The 22,883-nt window shown below is 31.6% G+C and overlaps 3 protein-coding genes across 3 annotated transcripts; 1 reads left to right on the top strand and 2 right to left on the bottom strand.

The window, feature by feature from the left end:
• Positions 1–532: 532 nt before the first annotated feature.
• LOC108460103 (uncharacterized) lies at positions 533–2,619 on the bottom strand. Its single transcript, XM_017759475.2, has 2 exons — positions 2,065–2,619; positions 533–933 (listed from the first exon to the last, which is right to left on the bottom strand). Exons 1-2 carry the CDS (start codon positions 2,433–2,435, stop codon positions 693–695), a joined length of 612 nt encoding a protein of 203 aa, XP_017614964.1. The 5' UTR covers positions 2,436–2,619; the 3' UTR covers positions 533–692.
• A 14,345-nt stretch (positions 2,620–16,964) lies between these two features.
• LOC108460705 (uncharacterized) lies at positions 16,965–20,351 on the top strand. Its single transcript, XM_017760302.2, has 5 exons — positions 16,965–17,745; positions 17,833–18,095; positions 18,603–18,740; positions 19,071–19,310; positions 19,913–20,351. Exons 1-5 carry the CDS (start codon positions 17,109–17,111, stop codon positions 20,024–20,026), a joined length of 1,392 nt encoding a protein of 463 aa, XP_017615791.1. The 5' UTR covers positions 16,965–17,108; the 3' UTR covers positions 20,027–20,351.
• Positions 20,001–22,831, bottom strand: LOC108460704 (pentatricopeptide repeat-containing protein At2g03880, mitochondrial). The gene has a single exon (XM_017760301.2). It carries the CDS (start codon positions 22,630–22,632, stop codon positions 20,701–20,703), a length of 1,932 nt encoding a protein of 643 aa, XP_017615790.1. The 5' UTR covers positions 22,633–22,831; the 3' UTR covers positions 20,001–20,700.
• Positions 22,832–22,883: the final 52 nt, after the last annotated feature.

Consider the following 22,883-nt stretch of genomic DNA (forward strand, 5'->3'; position numbering starts at 1 on the left):
CGTTCCATTTTGTTGTAATCATATTTTGATTAATATAAGACCTTTTCCTTTCAAAAACATACACAAATTATAAGTATAAACACATATTCGATCAACTACAATAATATGTAAAATCAACCAATACATCACATGAAAAACGAATCCAATAAAGATGAACAAGAGAAAAAAAAGAAAAAACCAATCATCACAAATGCAGATAGTGATAAACCTCAATCTAACAATAAATGCCATTTTCTTTTTTTAATATAAAATAATAAAAGTGTTTTTAAATTTTAAATGAATTTTATTTACATTTATTGAACTTTAAATTTAAAAAAGAAATTAGAAAACCCTTAATTTTTACTTAAATCTAGTTCTGTTATTATATTTTTAATCTTTTATTATTTAAATGATAAAATGGATAAAAAATTAACGGATCTAATTAGGGTTTTAGCATGATACTTTTTTTTGAAACCGAGAATAAACCACAGACGGACAACGCCATGTGAGAGCCATAGAGACCACGCTGCAAGCTATATAAAACACACAGCCATTGTATGGGAGCAATCTATTTCTTTCAGTTTCTCAACATCTCTGTGTGTTTTTTTCTTTCTAAATTCTTCATCTCTCTTAATGATGATAAAAGGAATCACTGTTTCAAAAAAACAACTATGGAACCATGCATGTCAAAACTGAGAGATAACCTTTGAAGGTCATACTATAATGTCTTTCAATGGAACAAAACAGCTGCTAACAGTAGCATTGTTGTTGTTCCCTTTGTCTCGTATAACTATAGAACTGTAACCATTGTAGCTGGTGTTTGTCTTGTTGAAATGATACAAAGTATATGTTGTTTGCTCTAGTGTGCCTTCCCTGTAAACGAACACACTATCGTCTTCTTCCATACATCTCCATTTCCGGCTCCGATCGTGACTCCGGTAAAGCGGCATTCCCCTAAACACGAATAAGAAAGCACGGAAAGTTAGCTTATATTTGCTCCAACTCTTCATTTTTCTCCGAATGTATTCTTATCGAACTAATATCCAAACATGGGTACAAAGAGATAACGATGGGAACATCGAGACAAACTTATCGAGCTCCAAATTTATTTAATACCAAGGATTAATTTGCTAACCATAGATATTCAATCTCAGTTTTTTCATTTTCAGTACTAGAAAAAGACTCTTAAATTTATAAGAAGTTTAACTCTGTATCTCACACGTACTTGGATATGAATGTGGAATAATGAGCCTTCGAACATCCTCAAAATACATGAAAAAACATATAAACAAAATAAACTTACCCCTACAAGCATACATCACACAAACACCAAAATTCAAGTCACAGAGAAAATATTTGGATTCAAATTCAAGACATGTAAAGATTTCAGAGAAATTTGAATTCAAGAGATGCTAAATTAACTATATATGTCGGAAAAAAAGTTAATTGGTCAAATAAGTCAGTAGGCATTTTTAGGAAATATTTAAGGAAGTAGGCACAGTTGACAAGAAAGCTCATTCTGCGGAATGAGATTTTTGCTGCATTTTAGGGAAACTGTGTTCAACTAAACGCGTTTTCTTTGAACTTTTCAGAAAACGATTCCAGCTGAACGTTCTTTCTCAACATGTCTGCAAAAAGCTCTTCCAATGAGATGAGCTTAATTTATTTTCCTAAATTATAAAAAAAACGACCTATTTAATCTATTAACAAATATTTTTTTGTTGCTGCATATATCACATATTTAACCTAAGATTCCACTTTAAGAGAGCTAAATTATCGAACTATGCCAATTATGTTACTCGGATTTGAGTGTCCGTTGAATACAAATATGATTAGATTTTGTTTGTAACTTTCAAGCAGCATCATCGACCAGAAACAAATATTAAACTTCAAAGAAATGAACATCATCCTAATACAAATTGCATTGGAAACCATAATCTTTGTCTATTTGCTTTTATTGTTTTTAGCTAAAATCATCACAGTATTTAAGAATGAATTAACACAATAAATGTGGAGCAAATATTTAAACCTTGATTTCCCAACAAACAAGCTTTAAGAGTGTGAAAAGAAAAAGGCAATCCGTACCTAATGTGGAAGACTTCAGAAATATCGCACATCTCAAGATAAAAGTTAACGGCGTCTAGGAAAGCGCGGTAAGTGTAAATGTGAAGCCCATCAATCCTAGGGTAAGGCAGTTTCAGTCTAGGCGGCTCCGTCGTCGGCGGTTCACCCAGACAAGACGAAGACTTCGTCGACCACCGCCATAAAAAGCCCGGAGACGCCCGATAGACATATTCCTTCCAAACGACCGGCGAAGTTCCGTGGTCCGGCGGGAGGCCGACGAAACCCATGGTGGCCATAATGGGTTCGAGCTCGTCGTGGGTCATGAGGGGCTTGAACGTCTTGGTGTACCAAAGCGCTAGCTTTCTCATGCAGAGTCTCATGCAATCCTCCATTGTTAATGGGTTATTGGGAGAGGATCGAGAAATGAGATTTTCCGGGAAATTTTATTTTTCTGAGGTTTTTGATTGTCGTAAAATGTGAGGGAAGAAAGGGAGTTTGATTGTTGAATAAGAAAAAGTGTAGATTTTTTTGGAGCGTGAAGTTTTGAAATGGGTTTCTTAATTTGACACCTTAATTACAGCTAATTTACCAAATTACATCCTAATTACTGGTTTTTCTTAATAAAATATGGAAACTTTCATTAAACCTTTCTTGGTAGAAACACCTTTTTGGTCCTTCTCAATATCGATATTGGAGCAAATTGGTCCCCCTAGAAGTCGTACAACAATTTAATCCTTATCAAAATTTGAAAATAATCAATTAAAAATAATTAATCACAACTTTAATATTTTTCGTTAATTGTACATATTTTCTGTTGATATAATAACAATTTTGGTATTCAAAGTTTACATATTCTATCAATTTAGTCTTGATTTAACAAATTTAACCTGGAATATTTATACATTGTCAACATTTGTACATAATATACAAATTAAGGGCTAAATTTATTATCATACTAAAATTGAGAGGAATTAATTGCCCCCATTGGTTTTTGAGAGTGACTAGTTTGTTCAATATTGAAATTGAGAATGATGGAAGAGGTGTTTATACCAATGTTTTTTAAATCGAGCCTTGAAACGATCAGGCCACCGGTTCGCTAGTCCGATTGGTCTAATCAATCTGATTAAAAACTTATTAAAAATTTTAAAGATTAAAAAAATATCGATTTATATCGGTTTCGAGTCTAACTGATTCAAAATCACTCTCTTAACCAATACCCTAGTCGATTCTTAATCTAATTGGTTGTAACTAGCTCAAACAATACTGGTTCGTACCCTTCTCCCCTTATTGTCCAATTATGTGATTTCAAACTCGTGAACAAGCTTACTGGAGGCTAATTCTAAACTTTTTCACGCTCAAGCTTCCAAACGACAGGTTCGCTTAGGGACAACAACAACCAATTGTGTTCTTTAGTAATATGTGTTTAATTTAGCCTAGTTTGTATTTTAATTTGTTGTAAAATATTTATTTTAATATTTTTAATGTATTTGATATATTTATTTTTTTAATTTTTTATATAAAAAAATAAATTAAAAATATTTATTATAGTCGAGCCAGATTGAGCTCAAATTTAACATTTTTAATATAAATCAAGTTTAAACAAAATTTTAAGTTCATTTTTCAACTTGGACCGAATCCAAACTTAAAAAACGGAACTAAAATTCTGCTCTGGGAGAGCTAGACTCATGATATATATTCCAAATATATGCACCGGTATAATTAATAAGCATGTAAATATAATTTGTTGTGTGGTTGAGCATAATGATGTTAGTTTCATTTTTTTCTTGTATGTTTAATGATGTTAAATGGTCATTGCTTATATGTTCATAAAAATTTGCGAATATTTTTTTAATGCAGACAACCTTAAAAAAATAAGGTTCATTATGAATCCATGTAATGATTTAGTGATTAAGGGTGTTCCCGTCGCAAGTATGGTCCGGTTTAGAGTTGCGTTGATTGTTTGGACTTTATCTTGATATTATAATTCACCAAAAAAATAACATTCATTCTATTCAAAATTTTAATTAATGCATGCATATTCAAAATTTTACGGGATCATGATTAATCATCAAATTCAAACTTATGATTTTCAAAATTACAAAGTAATGTGTAATTAATAAGGAACTAATTTATGGACATTATGATGGCGTTATAATTTTCTTCGAACGTAACCAATTCCTGTCCTAATTTTTCTCTAAGCTTCAACATAGACTAAAAATTATATTCTAAAAAAAATATTGTAAAATGGTTACTTTTTTAAAAGGTAATTTATAGGTGATCGATCACCTAGCTAAAAAAATCGGCGGACGACTCCTGTGTTTTTAATAAAACCCAATGTTTTAAAGAATTAAAATTTTCATTTTTTTTCGAATATTGCGAAGCTAATTTTTATTCAAAAAATGGTTTCAACTTTGATAATGATATGCTTGTGGTCCCTTTCTCTGCTTGCAGCCTCCGGGTTGAACGGTATGAACCCAACTTTTTTCTCAAAAATTCTAGCCCATTGTTGGGTCGGATGTTGCTTCCTAGTGCATTTCATGGGTTGACGCTTGTAAGTTCCCGCCTTGTCCCAATGAAACTAATGCAAGTCTGATTCTGTGAAGGATCTTCCTCCAATTGCATTGTGTAATGTTGTCTATAAAATTCTTGCAAAACCTCTTGTGAATTAGTCGAAGACTATTCTGCCTAAGATTATTTCATCTTTGCAATCAGCCTTTGTTCCTGGACAACTTATCACTGATAGCAGATTTTGAGATCATTAACTATTTGAAGAACAAATGGCATTGGAAAGTGGGTGAGCTTGCTATAAAGTTAATATTAATAAGGCATATGATAGTGTTAATTGGGATTTCTTCTGCTTTGTTATGTCTAAGCTAGGGTTTACTGGTAAATGGATCAATTGAGTGAGGCTATTTGTGTCCTCTAATTAGATATTTGGTTGTTTTCACATTTAAGCAGATTTGATCACATTGTTCTACCTCGGCCAGATGTTGTTCATCGTTGTAGCTCTTCTCGGTTGGGCACGTAAAGATAAGTCCATCCCAGCTCCATCTCCTGCATTCCATGGCGTAATTTTAGTGGACAAAAATTATCACCATAGCCTAAACAACCGCATTAGAAGCAAAAAAGGGTTAACTTTGATGAAGAGATTATAATTTTCTTTCTTTTTTTTTTTCAGCGGGTTATAAATGTCTAACTGTATCCAAATACGTAGAAAGTTTCAAAAACCCCGAAATAGCTGTTTCGTATCATACTCAAAGAATTTTCCTACTATAATCCGTACATAATGAAGAGACAATCGATTAACCTTCAGCTTAAATCTTTGATTTAATGTACACTTCAGACTTTAAGTATACTTTTTTTTTTTACTTTAATCTTTAAAGTTTTTTTTAGTCCTTTCTAACATTATCAAATATTCCTCGTTCAATCCTTAACATTATCATATGCTTTATTCAATCCTTTAAACCTTAAAAAAAGATATTTAGCCAATCATAAAATCGCCACATGTCGTACACTAACGTCACAATAACATCATAATCTAGAAAAAATCTTTAAAAATATTTTAAAACGTATAAATATATATATAAATAAAATTTGTATAATTTTCAAAATAAAAATATGTTAGAATTTTTAAAAATTGTAAAAAATAAAAATTATTAGAAAATGTAAAATAGTGTAAAAATAATTAAAATTTATAAATAGTAAAAAATATTGTATCTTCAAATAAAATATATATATTTGCTAATCATGTTTCAAATATTAAAATTTTTATATAAAAATTGTATTTAGTTAGGAATACAATCAATTTTATAAAAAATGTATTTTAAAAATATTTAAAAATGAAATCAATTTTTATATAATTTTTTAATGTTTTAAAATACATCAATTTTAGTTTTTTTTGTGTTACTGATAGCATGTTTATTTGACTCTATTACTTATTTGATATCTAGAGTAAAATTCCTCCATCTATTACCGTATACATGCTCTTTTTATTTTGTAACAAAATTCTTTAAAATAGTCTACCGACAATAATGATGAACTTATGAAGAATGATGACATATTTATATATTTGCGTGCACTTAATTTATAATCATGATCATAAACATTGAGAATTTAGAAAAAAATTGGATTCAAATATTTTAAGGCAATATATGGGTATATTAATATTTAGATATCTACTTCACTTTTTAAAAAAATTATTTTCCAATTAAGATATTGGTTTAGAGGCAACTAATTTTTCTTGGGATAATAAAAAATATTTGAAAATTATTTATTCAAATTTATCACAGATCTATCAATTATAAATGACTTAATTCACAAATTGGTACCTAAATCAAATTGGTACCTGAGTTATACTCTTTTTCCATCTTGGTACCTAAAATTTTATTTGGTCACAAGTAGTATCTAAATTACATTTTTTTCTAAGTTGGTACTTCTATTGGTTAAACTGTTAAATCTATTTTAAAATGGTCCTAACCCACAAATTAGTTACTAAATTATATTAATTTTCCCAAGTTGGTATCTAAACTTTTTTTGTTCATAAGTGGTACCTAAACTATTATTATGTTACCCAATTTACACCAAAATATTATATTCGTTAAAAGAAAATTCTAGCCAATAATAAACCACCATATCATATAAACTTCAAAAATATTTTTTATTTCTTTTATTTTTATTTTTTTCTACATTTCTTTCTTTTCTTTTATAATTTCTGACAATATTAGTAATGCTTGAAATTTGCCCTTCCGAGGCCGAGACATTGACTATTAATTATATTTTCGAACTTCACCACCTACATGATCTACCTGACGAGATAAAAAAAAAGTTATTTCATAAATCAAAATTAGTGTACTAGTCCGGAGAAATGGGTTGAACTGATTGATTCGCAAACTAATACAAACCGATTGAACTAAGTTAAAAAAAACCAATTGAATCAATTTTCTCTATTTTAAAACATTTATGTTTTTATAAATTTTTAATAATTTTTTTGATTGAATCGGGTAAATTAATCAAATGAAAAAATTGGTGACTTGATTGGCATCCACCGTAGTTTGCATTTAAGGATGAAACTTTTGACAAACCTCTCAAACATTATCGCCCCACATCTCTGTTTTCCCTTTGTTTTTTTCCCTGCAATTTTCATATTTCTTTGCACGTTTGGTTGCTTCGCCTGCAAAGAAGACAAATTACTTTAAGTTTGAAACAGATCTCAAATTTGTCTTTTTTTTAGTTTTTTTTTTTTTACTTTTTTATAGAACTAATCTTAAAAAAATAATTAATTATTTAAATGACCTATTTTTTTATAAAATATGAAAATAACTTAAAATCTATAGAAAAAGTTGGTAGAGCCACAGTGTTTAGCGCTATCAACAAGTCACGCTAGTAATCTGGATAAAAATTAATTTTTTAATGAAACTATGTAAAATAGTATCATTTATATAAATATTAGAGAAATATTACGATTTTTGAAAAAATAAGAAGGCTTTAAGTAATTTTACATTTTTCTGGTTAATTTTGCACCACCTATTCTGTCTATTCTGTTGCCTAGTCAAACACCCTGCTTTTTTTATTTGTTTTTCATTTGTTTCTTTTTCTGATTCTTTTATTTGTTTGTCCTTTTCCGATTTTTATTTGTTTTTCTTTATTTACTTTTTCAGTTATTTATTAATTTATTTGTTTTTATTAGTTTTATAATATTTTAAATGTTTTATAATATTATTTTTTAAATCTTAAATATAATTTTTAATATTATAAAATATTTAAAATATATTATTTTTAAAGATATAACCTTTCAAATTTATTATTTGTTTTATAATATTTTAAATGTATATTTCAAAAATTTTAAATATATTTTTTAAAATTTAAATTTAAATTTTAAAATTATTTTTAAATATATTAAAACTTTTTTAAATTATATTTAAAATTAAAAATATTTTATTTGGTGGAGCCATTTAGGATGGCCTCCACCACTTTATTACAAGTGTAATTTTTTTAAATATATTTTTAATATAAAATTTAAAATTTGATATTTTATTTCGGTGGAGCCATTCTTTATGGCTCAACCTCTTGGTTCTCTAACATATATAGAATGGTAAAATTGTTGTATTTAGTAGGAGAGTTCAAAAATTATGTTGAAGACAAATAACGAGGTGTTTTTGGTGTACGTTCTTTTCTATGGTGAAATTGTAAAAGGTGATGTTGGTTGTCTATTTCAAGGTTGGTAAAAACTAGGGTTGCAATTCAAAAGAATGTGAAGCTAGCATAAATGAAAAGAAAAATCAGTGCAAAAATAGCTATCCATTGTGGAAGGGTGATGTCCAAATTATTTTACAAGTTTCCAATCTCTACAAATCCGTTAAAATTTTGTAAGATACAACTGTTAGATGATAATGACTTGGACACTATAATGGAAATATGGTGGTCGACTAAGAGTGAGAACCCCCAACCAGTTGAGTTATTTTCTGAGTTAACGGACTTAGAGCATGTTGAGAATGTTAATCCAATAAGTCAACATTATGGATTTGACTTTGATCTTAATGTCGAATGGATAGACCAGATAGAATGCGAAGGGATATAAAAAATACCCGAAAATCCAAATTATGGTGGGAGTTCGTATAACATTCGTATAACAACCCTACTCCCGGTCCTCGTCTACAAATACATCTGGAGGTGATAATAAGCACATAGGCAGATGTCGAAGAAAGGACCAATAATGGTGAAGATTTTGATTAGGGCGTGAAGATTTTAGTGACCCTGATGTTGATTAGGTTTCAGAAAATATCGATGATGAAAGCTCGGAGGAGGTTGAAGATGTTCACGACCCTTCATTCAGTAACCCAGGTCATGGCATTGTTTTACGAAATGAACCTAGGGGCGTATGCATTCAAGTTCCTTGAGCACGCTGATATAGTACCTGCTCATAGATTAGCGTCAAAATTGCAGTTGAAGGAGTTGTTCATTGGGTAACAGTTCGAGAACAAGGCAGACTGTGTGTTTGCCATCAAACAAACATGAAGTTGTCCATTGATTACAAAGTTGCCAAGTCTACACTGACATTATATGTTGGGGAATGTTGGAGAGCCGGCGATAGGTGTGGTTGGCGGGTTCGATCTGCATTTATACAAATGACTCAACAGTGGCAAATACGAAAATTAGAAGGGCATTATACATGCACTACCGCACGTATGTCTCAAGACTATCGAAAATTGGATGTCAAAAGTATTTGCAACTGCATCATGCCACTAGTGAAAGATAGCCCAATCATTCATGTGTCGACATTGATTGCAAACATGCAAGCCCGATTCCAGCACAGAGTGTTGTACAGGAAAATGCGGTGGGCGAAACAAATGACCATACAACAATTGTACGGTAACTAGGATGAGTCATATAATAAACTTCAGAGTTAGATTTTAGCGATGGTGGAATACATCCCAGGAACTATCATGGACTAGCAAACGTTTCCTTATAGAAGCCCAAATGGACAACTGGAAGTGGGGAGAAGAGTTTTTCGTCGACCAGTCAATCTTCACGGTCTGAAGGAAATTAAATGTTGTACCCGATGTTTGCATTTTTTGGTCTTTTGGAAATAAAATTTAAATAACTCAAAATTGGAAAGAACTGAGAGTGATATCGTCATTCAGGGTATAACAATTTACAGGCCTCCGTTGATGGGGTAGACGTTGGGGTATACTGTATACATAAGAAAGATCGACAGTTGGATCGAATGTGGCCTAAGGTGGGGTGGAGTACATGTTATTACTAAACATATCAAATGACATCGGTAGTTGCTTTGGGTGATATGAACTCGAACTGCCCATGTCCGATGATATGAATTGCTCTACGACCCATCACAAAAAATGTCAACCCATTAGTCAGATGTGTTCAAAAGTTGGTCATTCGAGTCATGCTCTGCCATAGTTGATCTTCTAGATCCCCCATAGGTTGGCTTCCACGTCTATAGCCGTAATCTGGTACTATCATAAGTTGCCCACTATATAAATAAACGTGCCATCAAGTCATGTACCGCTGCATGTATTTAGTCGATGGACTGAAGTCAAACATGCAGGAGTGCATCTCAGGTCACCTGTAGTACCACCGGGCATTCCATAGTGCTACATAACATTGATGTTCCACACTCCAATCTATTGTATGTTTCCCCTTCATGGTCTTATCGTGGACATCAACAAATTGTTGTGGCTTGATCGGCATGAATTGTCTACACACAAATTGTCGCATAACTCAACCGGCGTTATACCACTCAACGGTTGAGAAGTTGAGTACCGATGTGTTAATGCACCACACATTAAGTAGACCCTATTAGACTTGTGGTTCGGCATAAGTACCCCCCAATTAGTTGTATAATATAGGATCAAGCAGCACACATCACCTCATGCTCAATAGCAGTGCTAGATAACTCCTTAAAATTTGCTTTCAACCATGCCAATGTCAAGCATGTGAAATTTTGTTCCCTATCACTAGAGGACCGTCCAAGCAATCTATGGCATAGTACTGAAGGTTCCAACACTTTGCTTCAGCTTGTGACCATAGCACCATCAACTCGTAACCCAAGTTGAATAGCGACATCTTCCAATGTGATAATGCACTCTCCGCACGACATAATGAAAGTGTGGGTCTCCGTACACCACCGCTCAACCAAGGTGGATATTAAGTTCGTCTTCAGATTAAACCTTCGAATCAATGCGACATCCCCAAATCCCGCCAACTGCAAGTATGGCATGATTCGCTCGTCCAGATCATACTTAGAAAAATGAAACCGTGACCTCAAAACTCGATACCCATCCTGTATTGTAAAATTTTTATAAAAATATGATAAATCAATTATCTATATAATTTAAACATAAAATTATATATTTAAGAGTAAAAGCGAAATGTTAAGAAAAAAAAAAAACATCACACTTATACTATACCAATGTAGCCATTCGAAGTTTTTTTTTTTGTTTAAGTTAAATTAAATGATTAATAAAATATTAATAATAGAATGAAGATTTGTCATAAAATATTAGTAATAACACATAGAGATCAAATGTGATTATTATGCCCTAATCATAGTCAAGCATTAAAACAAAAGGCAACCATATAACTACAAAAAATACATCAAACAAAAATAAATAATGTCTTAAAAAAACATAGGCCATTTATTTTGAACAACGAAGAGCGATTAATCAAGTCCGACAACGGGTTTTTCAACAAACTTTACAAGGAGCTCTAGGAACTCTGAACAGTTCTTTAAACAACGAGTTACATTTTCGCACCATTAGCATTAATATTGGCTTGTTTGGGGTAATGAAAGAAATAAATGATTAGCCTTTTTTTTTTTACCTTTTACTTTATTGTAGATTGTAGATATTATTTTTTTTCTTCCAAAAAATAATTAGGAAATACACATGGTAACTATTTAAGTTGACGAAATTAGTAATATTATCTGTGCACATGTTGAGCAATATAATAAAGAAGTAAAGATTGTAAATACTTGTACCGTCCTTCAAGTGGGCGATGACATTGCTCGTATTCATGGTCTTGATGAGTAAATATAAAAATAAAAAAAAATTATTTTATTGAATCGATATCTATAATAATACATAAAGTTTTACATAGAATATAAACCAAACATATTCAAACTCAAATTTTATCTTACATACGATAACTTTTATAAAAAAAAATATTCACTCGTTAAAGATAAATTTAATCCTAACTCTAATAATTTCGAGCTTGATTCAATCTGATTTGAACACTTATAATATGATATATAGATTAGCTTAAGGAAATTAATATATATTCCTAGTTTCCTTGTGTGAATGCGAATTTTTGTTTTTATTTAGGTGGTGTAAAATTAGTGGAAGACAAATATAACTTTTTTGTATCCCACAAATAGAACCATGCACAACAACAAAGTAAAATTAAGCAGAAAAGTCATCATACTAAAAAAAAATTAATATATAAATTTATGAATGTGTCGTAAATTTTAAAAATATTATTAACACGTAGAGATCAATTTCATGCAAAAAGAAGTTAAAAGGATTAATAACAATCAAATAAGATCAGTTTCATGCAATCAAAACACGTTGAATAAAGTAGCGCTTAACAAGAAAAATGAGAAACTAAAAGCGAATTTTGTATTTAATTTATAATTAATTTTACTTTTCATTAATCCTCAATGAAGTGTGATTTGTATTTGCTCCAAAAGACATTTTAATATTTACATAAATTTAAAAAAATACATAAATTAAATATAATTAATTATTATATTACAATAATTATAAAATATAATGTACAAACTATAAATAACTTTTTTTTTTCTTCCTTCTCTTCTTTTATATAATATTTGGAGGAAAGACCAAAACTCTACCTTCTTAAATAGGGACGTCCTTCTTCTCCTTTTTTTTTTTTAAACTAACAATTATTAGGCATTATAAACTTAATAACTAGTCACATTGTTGACGCCATTGACGAGATGTGACCGGTCATAATATATATTTTAATTTTTAAATATATATATTTTTAAAAAAGTCATAGTTTTTTCTCAATTTTTTATTTCTATTAAAAATATTTCTTTAATTTTCTTAATTTCACATTACAAAAATTATTTACAGGCTTTTTTTTATAAAACTAACCGAAAAAAATAATTAATTACATAAATTACCTATTTTTTAATAAAATGAGTAAATAACCTAAAATGTACAGTAAATATACAAATATACATAAAATATTATAAGACAAATAAAAAAACAAATAAAGGTCAAATAAATAAATAACTGAAAAAGTAAATGAGGAAAAACAAATAAAAAAACGAAAAAGGACAAACAAATAAAAGAATAAAAAAAAGGAAGAAATGAAAAACAAATAAAAAAATCAGGGTGTTGGAATACACACTCCAAATTATTTGGCTCCTGTCGAAATTATTTTTTTGAAAAAGAGGAATCGACTTTTTAAAATAAAAATTAGAGTCGTCACCAATCCTTTTTTAATGAGGTGTGATCGGGTCACCTCGAAAAGTGGTTATTTTTAATAAATGATTTAATTTATTAAAAACAATTTTGGTCTACGAAATTTAGAAAAATTGGCTCGGGATTCATTTACGCACGAAGAAGAATTAGCACCTTTATAACGCCCAAAATTGATACCTAATTGATTAATTAATGTTTTAGTATCGAAAATTAAAAATTTAAAGAAACTTTAAAAAATACGATCCTTTGTTAAAATATTATTTAATCGAAAATTTTTTAAGAGATAATGTATTTCACTCTAATCGAGGGAAAGGATCACGTCCCGTAAGTTAAGACACGATACCTTAAATCTCCAAAAATGAGAAATAACACCGAAAAGATTTATTCTTTGAAAGAGACATTTAGTTATCCCGGTTTTTAGAAAGAAATCATATTTCGTAAGTTAGAATACAAGTTCTTTTTAATTCTCGAGATTATTTAAAAATCACATTTTTTTAAAAGTATTCATTTATTCGGATTTAACGAGAAAATCGAAACCTCGTAAGTTAGGGTACGACTTTTTTGAATCTCGAAATACGAAATAATGCTTATTTTAAAAAAATAATAATTTTAAATGTATCGGGTAAAATGTAACATGATTTTCGTGGTAGAATGAAAAATAAATTAAGGTATTTACATGCATAATAGAATAATAAATGCATTAATGTAAACAACAATATAAAGAAGAAAAATAATATAAAATAAAATAAATCAGCCAAAAATAGAAATAAAAATAATAATAAGCAGAAAAACTAAAACTTGAAACGGAAAAGACTAATATTAAACAAAGAAATAAATAAGCATGGTAAAAAAACTTAAAACAGTAATATTAATAATAATGATGATATTAATAATAATATAAAGAGGAAAAAAGTAATATTATATAAGAAGATATAAATAAATGATAAAATAAAATAAAGGTATATAAGGTTTTAGGTAAATAAATAAATAGAATAAAAATATAATAACGGTAGTAATAACAGTACAAAACTAGTTAATATAGTACCATGATAATAATAAGAATAATAATAATAAAATAATAAAAATAACAATATGTTACTAATAATAATAATAAATAAAAATGATAATAAATATATATAAAATAATAGTAACAGTAATAAAATAAATATAATATAATAATAATAATCAAAATAAAATAATAACATGTTACTAATAATAATAATAATAAGTAATAATATATAATAATAACAGTAATAAAATAATAATGGTGATAATATTAAAATAATGATAATAATGTCAAATTAATCCATTTAATAATAAAATAGCAAAGTAACTAAAAAAAGACTAAATTGAATTGAAAACAGGAGTTTTGGGGTAAAATCAGAAACAAATAAAAGAGAAAAGGACCGAATTGAAACGCGCACTCAACGTGGTGGAGGGATCGAACTGGAAAATATTCCCCCTCCAAAACGCATAGCTTAAAAAAGGACCTAATCGAAATCAAGTCAAAATCATGGGGTAAAAATTAAAAATAATATAACCTTAATTGTAAAATTACAAAAAAGCAGAAAGGCTAAAAGTGAAATTAGCCGCTCCCTAGAAAACACTCGGATCCTCTCCGGGTCGGGTCACTCGCGTGGGTCGGCCAATGAAACGACACTATTTTGACGTTTAAATTTTGGCTCAAAACGACGCCGTTTTATACCCATTATTTAAAGCCAAAACTTTCTTAAAAAAAATCATTTTAAACATTTCTAAGAAAAAACACAAAACTTCTTTTCTTTTTCTCTGTAGTTGGCCTCCCTCCGACCAATGTTCCTGTGAGCCACCACTTGCGACAAGACGGTCACGGCCATTGGCCAGATATCTGGTCGAAGGTAAAAAGGTATTTTTCTTCCTTTTTTATTATTTTTTATATTTTAATATATATCAAAAGGTTTTAAAAAGAAAATAAAAAAAAAAAGGGTATATGTATGTGTAGTTCGAAAAAAATGAAGAGAAAAATAATAATAAAATAAAAAATAAACAAAGAAATACCCTTTGCCGATTTAGATTCTATCTTGCTGTTGCTTCTTGATTATTTCAATGTATGGGTGTTCATAAAAAAAAAGACTTTTTTTTTATTGAGTTCGTAACCTTTTTAAAATGAATATTCGTGGCTTTTTTATAGCCCCAAGATACAATAGTTTCTATTGATCTTTCCACCACTTTTACAGATTCGTGGGCAGACACGAATGATGCGGTGTGTGGGTGGATGGTGGTGGAGGACGTGGGTAGTGGAGGCTAGGGCGGCTAGGGTTAGCAAACTTTGTGTGTTTTTCTGTTTAGGGTTTAGTTGGGCTAGGCTTAGGTATTTGGGCTTGTTTGATTTGGGTAGTTTTGGGTTTAGAAATTGGGTTGGTAATGGGCCTTGGGCCCGGGCAAAATTTGAGTCATACAGCTCCACTAGAAAAATGTAAAATTATTTAAAGCCCCATTTTTTCAAAAATCGTAGTATTTTCTTAATATTTATACAGGTGGCGCCATCATACATGACTCTACAAAAATTGATTTTTTTATCCAGATTGCTAACATGGTATGTTGGTGGTGCCAAATACTTTGGCTCCACCAACTTTTACTATAGATTTTAAGTTATTTTCGTATTTTATCAAAAAAATAGGTCATTTAAGTAATTAATTATTTTTTAGGTCAGTTTTATAAAAAAAAAACTCATTTTTTTGTTTCTTTCTTCCATTTCTGCCTACCATTGTTTCTTGCCTTTTTTATAAAATTAACCTAAAAATTTTAATTAATTATATAAATGACCCTTTTTTAATTAAACACGTAAATAACTTAAAATCTATAGCAAAAGTTGGTGATGAAAGTTGGTGGAGCCAAAGAGTTTGGTGTCACCAACATGCCACATCAGCAACCAGGATAAAAAAATTAATTTATTAGTGGAGCCATATAGAATGACGCTAGCTGTATAAATGTAAGGGAAATATTATAATTTCTAAAAAAATGGGGAGCTTTAAAAAGTTTTTCCTTTTCCTTATAGAGCCAAATAAATTGGCGCAATCAATTTTCAAGCTGCCTGCATCATCCATTTTTGTAATGAGGTTTTTTTTCTTTAAATTTTTTTAAAATTTTATATATATGAAAAAATATTTTTATCTTTACCTATTAAATTTAAAATTTTAAAATTTTAAAATTAGTTATATTAAAATTGATTCTACTTGACATTTTTAACATATTTAAAATTTCTTTAAATATTTTAAAATTTTAAATATATTACAAAATCTCTTTTGTCTTTACCTATTAAAAATATATTAAAATTTTAAAATTTTAAAATATTTAAAATATTAATATATTTAAAAAATTGAATATATTTAAAATTTTTAACATATTACAATTTTAAAATTTTAAAATTGGTTATACTTAACTTTTTTAAATATATTTAATTTTTCAAATATATTAAATATATTAAAATTTTAAAATTAGTTATATTTAACATTTTTTAATATATTTAAAATTTTAATATATTTAATTTTTTAAATTTTTTAAAATTTTAAATATATAGATTTTCTTAGTTTTACCTATTAAAATATATATTAAATATATTAAAATTTTAAATATACTAAAATATATATTAAATATTTTAAAATTTTAAAATACTTAAAAAATCACATTACAAAAAGGATGACCAGCGGCTTTGGATATTGGTCCTCATCCTACATAGTTTCACAAAAATTTAATTTTTATCATCATTGCTGACGGGTTAAACTTTTTGACTTCACTAACTTTCAAGATAAATTTTAAATCATTTACATATTTAATTAAAAATAAGTCATTTAATTAATTAATTAAATTTTTTTAGTTAATTTGATAAAAAAAAGCCTTGTTTATTTGTTTCTTTTGTGTAAATTCCACTTTCAGCAAAGTTTAAAAACACCATTGACAGCTTTGAGCTTTTATTAAGACAAGCTTTCCACATCTCCTTTCATGAGACAATTTTTTTACAATATAGATTATAATAATAAGTACAGTGTCAGTGTGTTTGACTGAGCTACCACAAAATTACCCATAATCTATAACCAGACAACAAGTAATCTCAGCTCACTAATGCCAGTGATTGAATTATTGAAATCAATGGAAAAAGCTTGCAATTCCCATTACCATAATCAATCTCTCCTGCTTCTTCTTCCACTGTTCCTTTCATTGCTTGTTGCAGGTCTGGCATTCCCAACCCAAGATGAGCAATCCCAAATCATATCGAGATTCCAACAATACCTTCAAATCAACACAACCCAACCTTCCCCAGACTATCAAAGCTCGACCCAGTTCCTTCTATCCCAAGCCAATTCCCTTTCTTTAGAATCCCAAGTCATAGAATTCGTCAAAGGCAAACCAGTAATTCTCCTCAAATGGCCAGGCTCCGACCTTTCCCTTCCTTCTATCCTCTTAAACTCTCACATGGACGTGGTTCCATTCGAACCTTCGAAATGGACCCATCCGCCTCTTGGGGCTTATATCGATGAAGGAGGTAATATCTTTGGTAGAGGCTCACAAGATATGAAAAGCGTTGGGATGCAATACCTTGAGGCCATTCGTAGGTTGAAGCTTTCTGGGTTTCAGCCAAAACGGTCTCTTTACTTATCGTTTGTACCTGATGAAGAGATTGGTGGCTATGATGGTGCTAAGAAGCTAGCTTACTCTGATGTTTTCAAGGATATGAATGTTGAAATAGTGCTCGATGAAGGTAATGAATGGATAATAAATTGGAAAATATATAATAGTTGGGTCTTTGAAGCTTATGTGTTTGATAATATGTCTTTTTGAAAAACAGGATTACCTTCTACCGACGAGAATTATAGGCTATTCTATGCGGAGACGGCTCCATGGTGGCTGGTGATAAAGAGCAACGGTGCCCCTGGACATGGGGCAAAGCTCTATGACAATAGTGCAATGGAGAACCTTTTGAAGAGCATTGAGAGCATAAGGAGGTTCCGGGCTTCACAATTCGATTTGCTTAAGGCTGGTTTGAAGTCTAAAGGAGATGTCATTTCGGTTAACATAGTCTTTCTCAAGGCTGGCACACCTTCTCCCACTGTAAGTCCACAAGTTTAGATCATCAGTTGCTGAATTCATAAGGTTATGTTTTTCAGTCAGAATATATTGCTGTGTGCTCAAGCTAGAGTTGTTTTCCTTGATAGTTTAGCTTCGTATTTCGGTTTCGCCACTGCATATTGTTGTAGTGAAATCCATAACTGGAATCACAAGTTTTCTGAGTAGAGCTGGTTTTGGTACATTAAAACCTTGATAGCTGTGATGATTTACAAAGCTGAAACAAACTAGTATTGTTTCATCGATGATATCTTACAATGTGCACTACTAACCTTTGTCTGATAGTCCCTCAAAGCACTGGACTTCCTAAAGGAAAGAATCGAACTTTTATGCTAAAAATGTTCAATCATTTAAAGCATTGTCTGTTGGGCCTTTTCACCTGTATTTCTTTCCCACCATTGTGATCTTTCTGTCGATCTTGTGTGTCATGATGAGCCATACCTTTAATTACATCCTCTAACTTGTACATATTCTTTATTATCGGTCTGCTAGGGTTTCGTCATGAACTTGCAGCCATCTGAAGCAGAAGCTGGTTTTGATATTCGAGTACCACCAACAGCTGACATAGAATCCTTGGAGAAACGGATAGAAGAGGAATGGGCACCTGCTTCAAGAAACATGACATTTGAGGTAGAGACACTGAAACATTTGTCTCTTGGAAAAACAAACCGGTATTGGGCAATAATATCTGTTAGTGTAAAACTTAATGGGATACTGCCCCCCCAACACATCCCCCGTCCTTTGAACAGAAGTAGAGACACTGATCCATTCTTATCAATGTGACATCATATTTGCCGCTGTCTAAATCCTATTGGTGCATTCCTTTAGAAACAGAAGCGATAAAAAATGTTTAGGACAAGAAAAGGATTACAAAGCTAACCACTTTTACTAGTGTCACATGATGGTTTGCCATTTGCATTGCACGAAGTTGTTTTCTGAACTAATTATTACTGTTTCCAGTTTAAGCAAAAGGCTACTCCACACGATGATCTTGGAAGGCCACTCATAACTGCCACTGATGGTTCTAATCCATGGTGGACTCTAATAGAAGAAGCTATCAAGAAAGCTAATGGAAAGATCGGGAAGCCGGAGATTCTTACCGGTGCAACAGATGCTCGCTATTACCGGCAACTAGGCCTAACAGCTATTGGCTTTTTACCAATGACCAACACTCCTTTTTTGCTTCACGACCATAATGAGGTCCATCTTTTAATATTATTGTCATATGCTGATTATGTGTATGCTTGTATATATATACCATTTGCTTCCTGATGCTTGTTTTCTCTCTCTTTTCTTTTGAGTGTGGGTTAAGACTTAGGAGTTCTGTATCATAGAAAATTGATATGGCTGAATGATGCATGTATTACAATTGCAAATAGGACTGAACCTGAAGTAGTGGTAACCACAAATGGTTCTTTGTCCAGAATTCTAAAAGATATGCAATTGGAACTTTGTTGCATTGTGTTACTCAGACTTGGGTGTATGTCAAATACGAGTATGTGTTGGACATGAGCATATTCAATTCAGTTTAAGATTTTTGATGTACTTGGAAGGTCCTTAGAGGGTCATATCTCATTATTCATGTTTAGGTATGCATCGAACATAGGTATCGGAGAGGGGTATTTTCAAGAAAGAGAGTAGCCAACGTAACTTCCATTTTATTATTCTGATTAGTGGAGCATTGTCTTTGATCTTCTGCCAGGCATGTGCATCTGATAAATATGCCCTTGGCAACTTAGGATGCTAGTGCTAGGAAATTGCAGCTTTGTAATCTGATTGTTGTGTTTTCTACCTTATTGCAGTTTCTAAACAAAGCGGAGTACTTTAAAGGAATTAATGTTTACGAGTCCATTATTAAAGCTTATACATCATATATCCCACCTGGAAGAGATGGAGTTTCGAGAGATGAGTTGTAAGGAGCCAAAGAGGCATGTCTTCACGTTCTTAGCTTCCCTTGCTTCCTTGTTTGTACCATTTCACAGAGGAGGTTGAGAATGTTCCTAGTAATGTATCAATAAGGGAAGCACTTTCACCACTTATCTATGCTGAAGAGAGCTGACTCATCATGTAACTGCTTGGATTATCAGGTAATTGAATGAGCCTTAATGTTATGCGTTCATGTTTCCTTCTTGTCATAGTATATAATTTTCCTGGTTCTGAATTGTTGAAGTTCTGCTCGGTGGTTAAACAATGTCTACAATGAAATGACATTTAATAAATCGCTAGATTACAATCTTAGAAGAGCATTGATGTTTGATCCTCATAATATTCTTTATTCTTTTGCATAGTTGAAGCTCAATAGCTACATTGAAGATTACAAACAAAAAAGAATGCTAGTAATTCTTGTGATCAAGTTACAAAGACTCTTAACTATTTTACTCTTTGGATGCTCCATTGCTCTTCTTCCCCTTCCCCTCCCCTTTTCCTTTCTTTTCATTTTTACTGTGAAGGATTACTCTATGCTTTCAAGAAAGCGTATACCAATAAACAAACCGTAATGTATAGTTGGACAATCTTCCTTAAAAGGAAACTTGTACCTGTATTTGAAGTTTGAACGAAATTCGAACTCATGATCGTATGGCATCACTTGCTACCAATAGTCGCCACAGGAACATACTCCATTCTGAAAATGATGGTAACGAATAGGATCTCTTATGACGATAACTCGACACTCCATCTTTGCGACAAGTTTTGCGAAGGTATGACAGTCTCCGCAGATTCTAAGGTTTTTCCTAATCCTAATAACACTGCCACTTGACAAACTCATTAAACCAAATACAATTGCCAACTTCTCACTATGATACCAAAGTGAGTCATCTCTTTGTTCCCCCTCAAGATCTTGCAGAACAAAATTTGTGTCTGGAGCATAACCGATTCCCATTAGTTTGTGAATCAACTGATTTAGCCACTTGTTGATTTCGTTAATCTCCGGATGAGCAGTATCCCCTACAATAAAAGCATGAATTTGTTTGTTCACTTCAATCCAGCTGCAACCTGGCTCCTTTGTAATGCCTTTCTCTCTCATTTGCCTCCTAATTTCAGAGACATCTTCCCATCTCTGAGAATTTGCATAAATATTGGACAACAATACATACGTCCCTGCATCTTCAGGATCGAGTTTTAGAACTTGTTTAGCTGTGTATATCGCTAAATCCACATTACGGTGAACCTTGCATGCACCAAGCAAAGTTCTCCATGTCACAGCATCTGGTTCACATTCCATTTCCTGAACCAAACTCACTGCTTCATCAACCTTACCGGCCCTTCCAAGAAGATCAATAATGCAACCATAGTGTTCCCTTCCAGGATCAATCCCGTAAAGTCTCTTCATTGATCGAAAATAATATAGCCCATCATCCACAAGCCCGGCATGACTACAAGCAAAAAGAATCCCAAGGATGGTGATATAATTTGGTTTGATACCTGAAGCTTTCATTAAATCAAAGAGCTTTAATGCCTCTTGGCTGAACCCATTTTGAGCTAACCCTGCAATCATTGTACTCCATGAAATCACATCCTTATGAACCATCCGTTCAAAAACCGACTTGGCATCCTCTAGGCTACCACTCTTACAATACATATCCAAAAGTGCATTATTGAGTATCAAATCCACATCAAACTTCAAAACATGAACATGGACTTGCCTCCCTACTTCTAAAAGAGCTAAACCAGTACATGCTCTCAAAACGCTTGTTAGTGTCGCTTGATCAGCTGTAAAGCCAGCTCTTTTCATCCTCTTAAACTGATCCAAAGCTTCATCCCCATCACTATTCTGCGCCAACCCTCCAATAATGGAGTTCCAAACAACCAAGTCCTTAGTTTCCATTTCATTGAAAACGCAAATTGCATCTTTTAACTCATCTAACTTTGAATAAACATCAATAAGAGCACTCCTAACAAAAACATCAGATTCTAAACCAAGCTTGACCATACCACAATGAAGCTGCCTAACGTTGAATAGCCCATTACAGGCTCTCAAAACCGAGGAGAAAGTAAACATATTAGGCAACACCCCTTCTCTAAGCATTAAAACGAAGAATTCCAACGCCTTGTCACTTAGCTTGGCATTAGCATAAGCAGATATCATCGTCGTCCACGAAACAACATTTCTTTCAGGCATTTGGTCGAACAATGCCTGCGCTTCATCTAATAATTTAAACTTAACATACATACTGATCAGAATGTTGATGAGAAAAGTTTTTGGCTGATACCCATTTGAGAAAACGTGCTTGTGAACGAGTTTCCCTTGTTCAACAGCGTTGCGAGCTAGGCAACACTTGATCAACTCAGAGTATGTGATAGAATCAGCATAAATCCCGTGTCTTTCCATGGCAGCCATGGCATTCATAGCCTTAGGAAGGTCCCTTTTGTAGCAGAAGTTTACGAATTCATTTAGAAGAGTCGGTGAAGGCGGGTTTCTGGGTTTACCATGGGAGGAGGCAAGAGGAGTTAGAGAATAAGGACGTGATGATGAAGAAAGCGAAGTTCCTATGTGTTTTAGCTTTGCTGATACGGTTCTCATTGCTTCGTTTTAGCAGTTTCCCATTCCCTTCCTTCAAGAATTTCGATGGCTAACGTACAAGTTGAAATTCCTTTGGTGTCTCTATGTATTTCCTCAGCCCTGCAAATGACGAGAAATACTAGAGCAAAGAGAGGACTGAGAGCCTCTATGAAGAAGGAATCAATGGCGGGCTGTGTTCTAACAATTTTCCGAACATTTTATAGTAGTTCAAAATGGGCCGGGCTTTGACGGTTTCGGTAACCATATTTATT

This window comes from Gossypium arboreum, chromosome 4, assembly GCF_025698485.1.
Source record: "Gossypium arboreum isolate Shixiya-1 chromosome 4, ASM2569848v2, whole genome shotgun sequence".
Taxonomy (NCBI): domain Eukaryota; kingdom Viridiplantae; phylum Streptophyta; class Magnoliopsida; order Malvales; family Malvaceae; genus Gossypium; species Gossypium arboreum.

Coding starts and splice junctions, on each gene's coding strand:
- LOC108460103 (XM_017759475.2), bottom strand. CDS start 2,435: ATGGAGGATTGCATGAGACTCTGCATGAGAAAGCTAGCGCTTTGGTAC. Junction 934..2,064: donor TCTGAAGTCTTCCACATTAG/GTACGGATTGCC, acceptor ATTCGTGTTTAG/GGGAATGCCGCTTTACCGGA.
- LOC108460705 (XM_017760302.2), top strand. CDS start 17,109: ATGCCAGTGATTGAATTATTGAAATCAATGGAAAAAGCTTGCAATTCC. Junction 18,096..18,602: donor CTGGCACACCTTCTCCCACT/GTAAGTCCACAA, acceptor TCGGTCTGCTAG/GGTTTCGTCATGAACTTGCA. Junction 18,741..19,070: donor CAAGAAACATGACATTTGAG/GTAGAGACACTG, acceptor TACTGTTTCCAG/TTTAAGCAAAAGGCTACTCC.
- LOC108460704 (XM_017760301.2), bottom strand. CDS start 22,632: ATGAGAACCGTATCAGCAAAGCTAAAACACATAGGAACTTCGCTTTCT.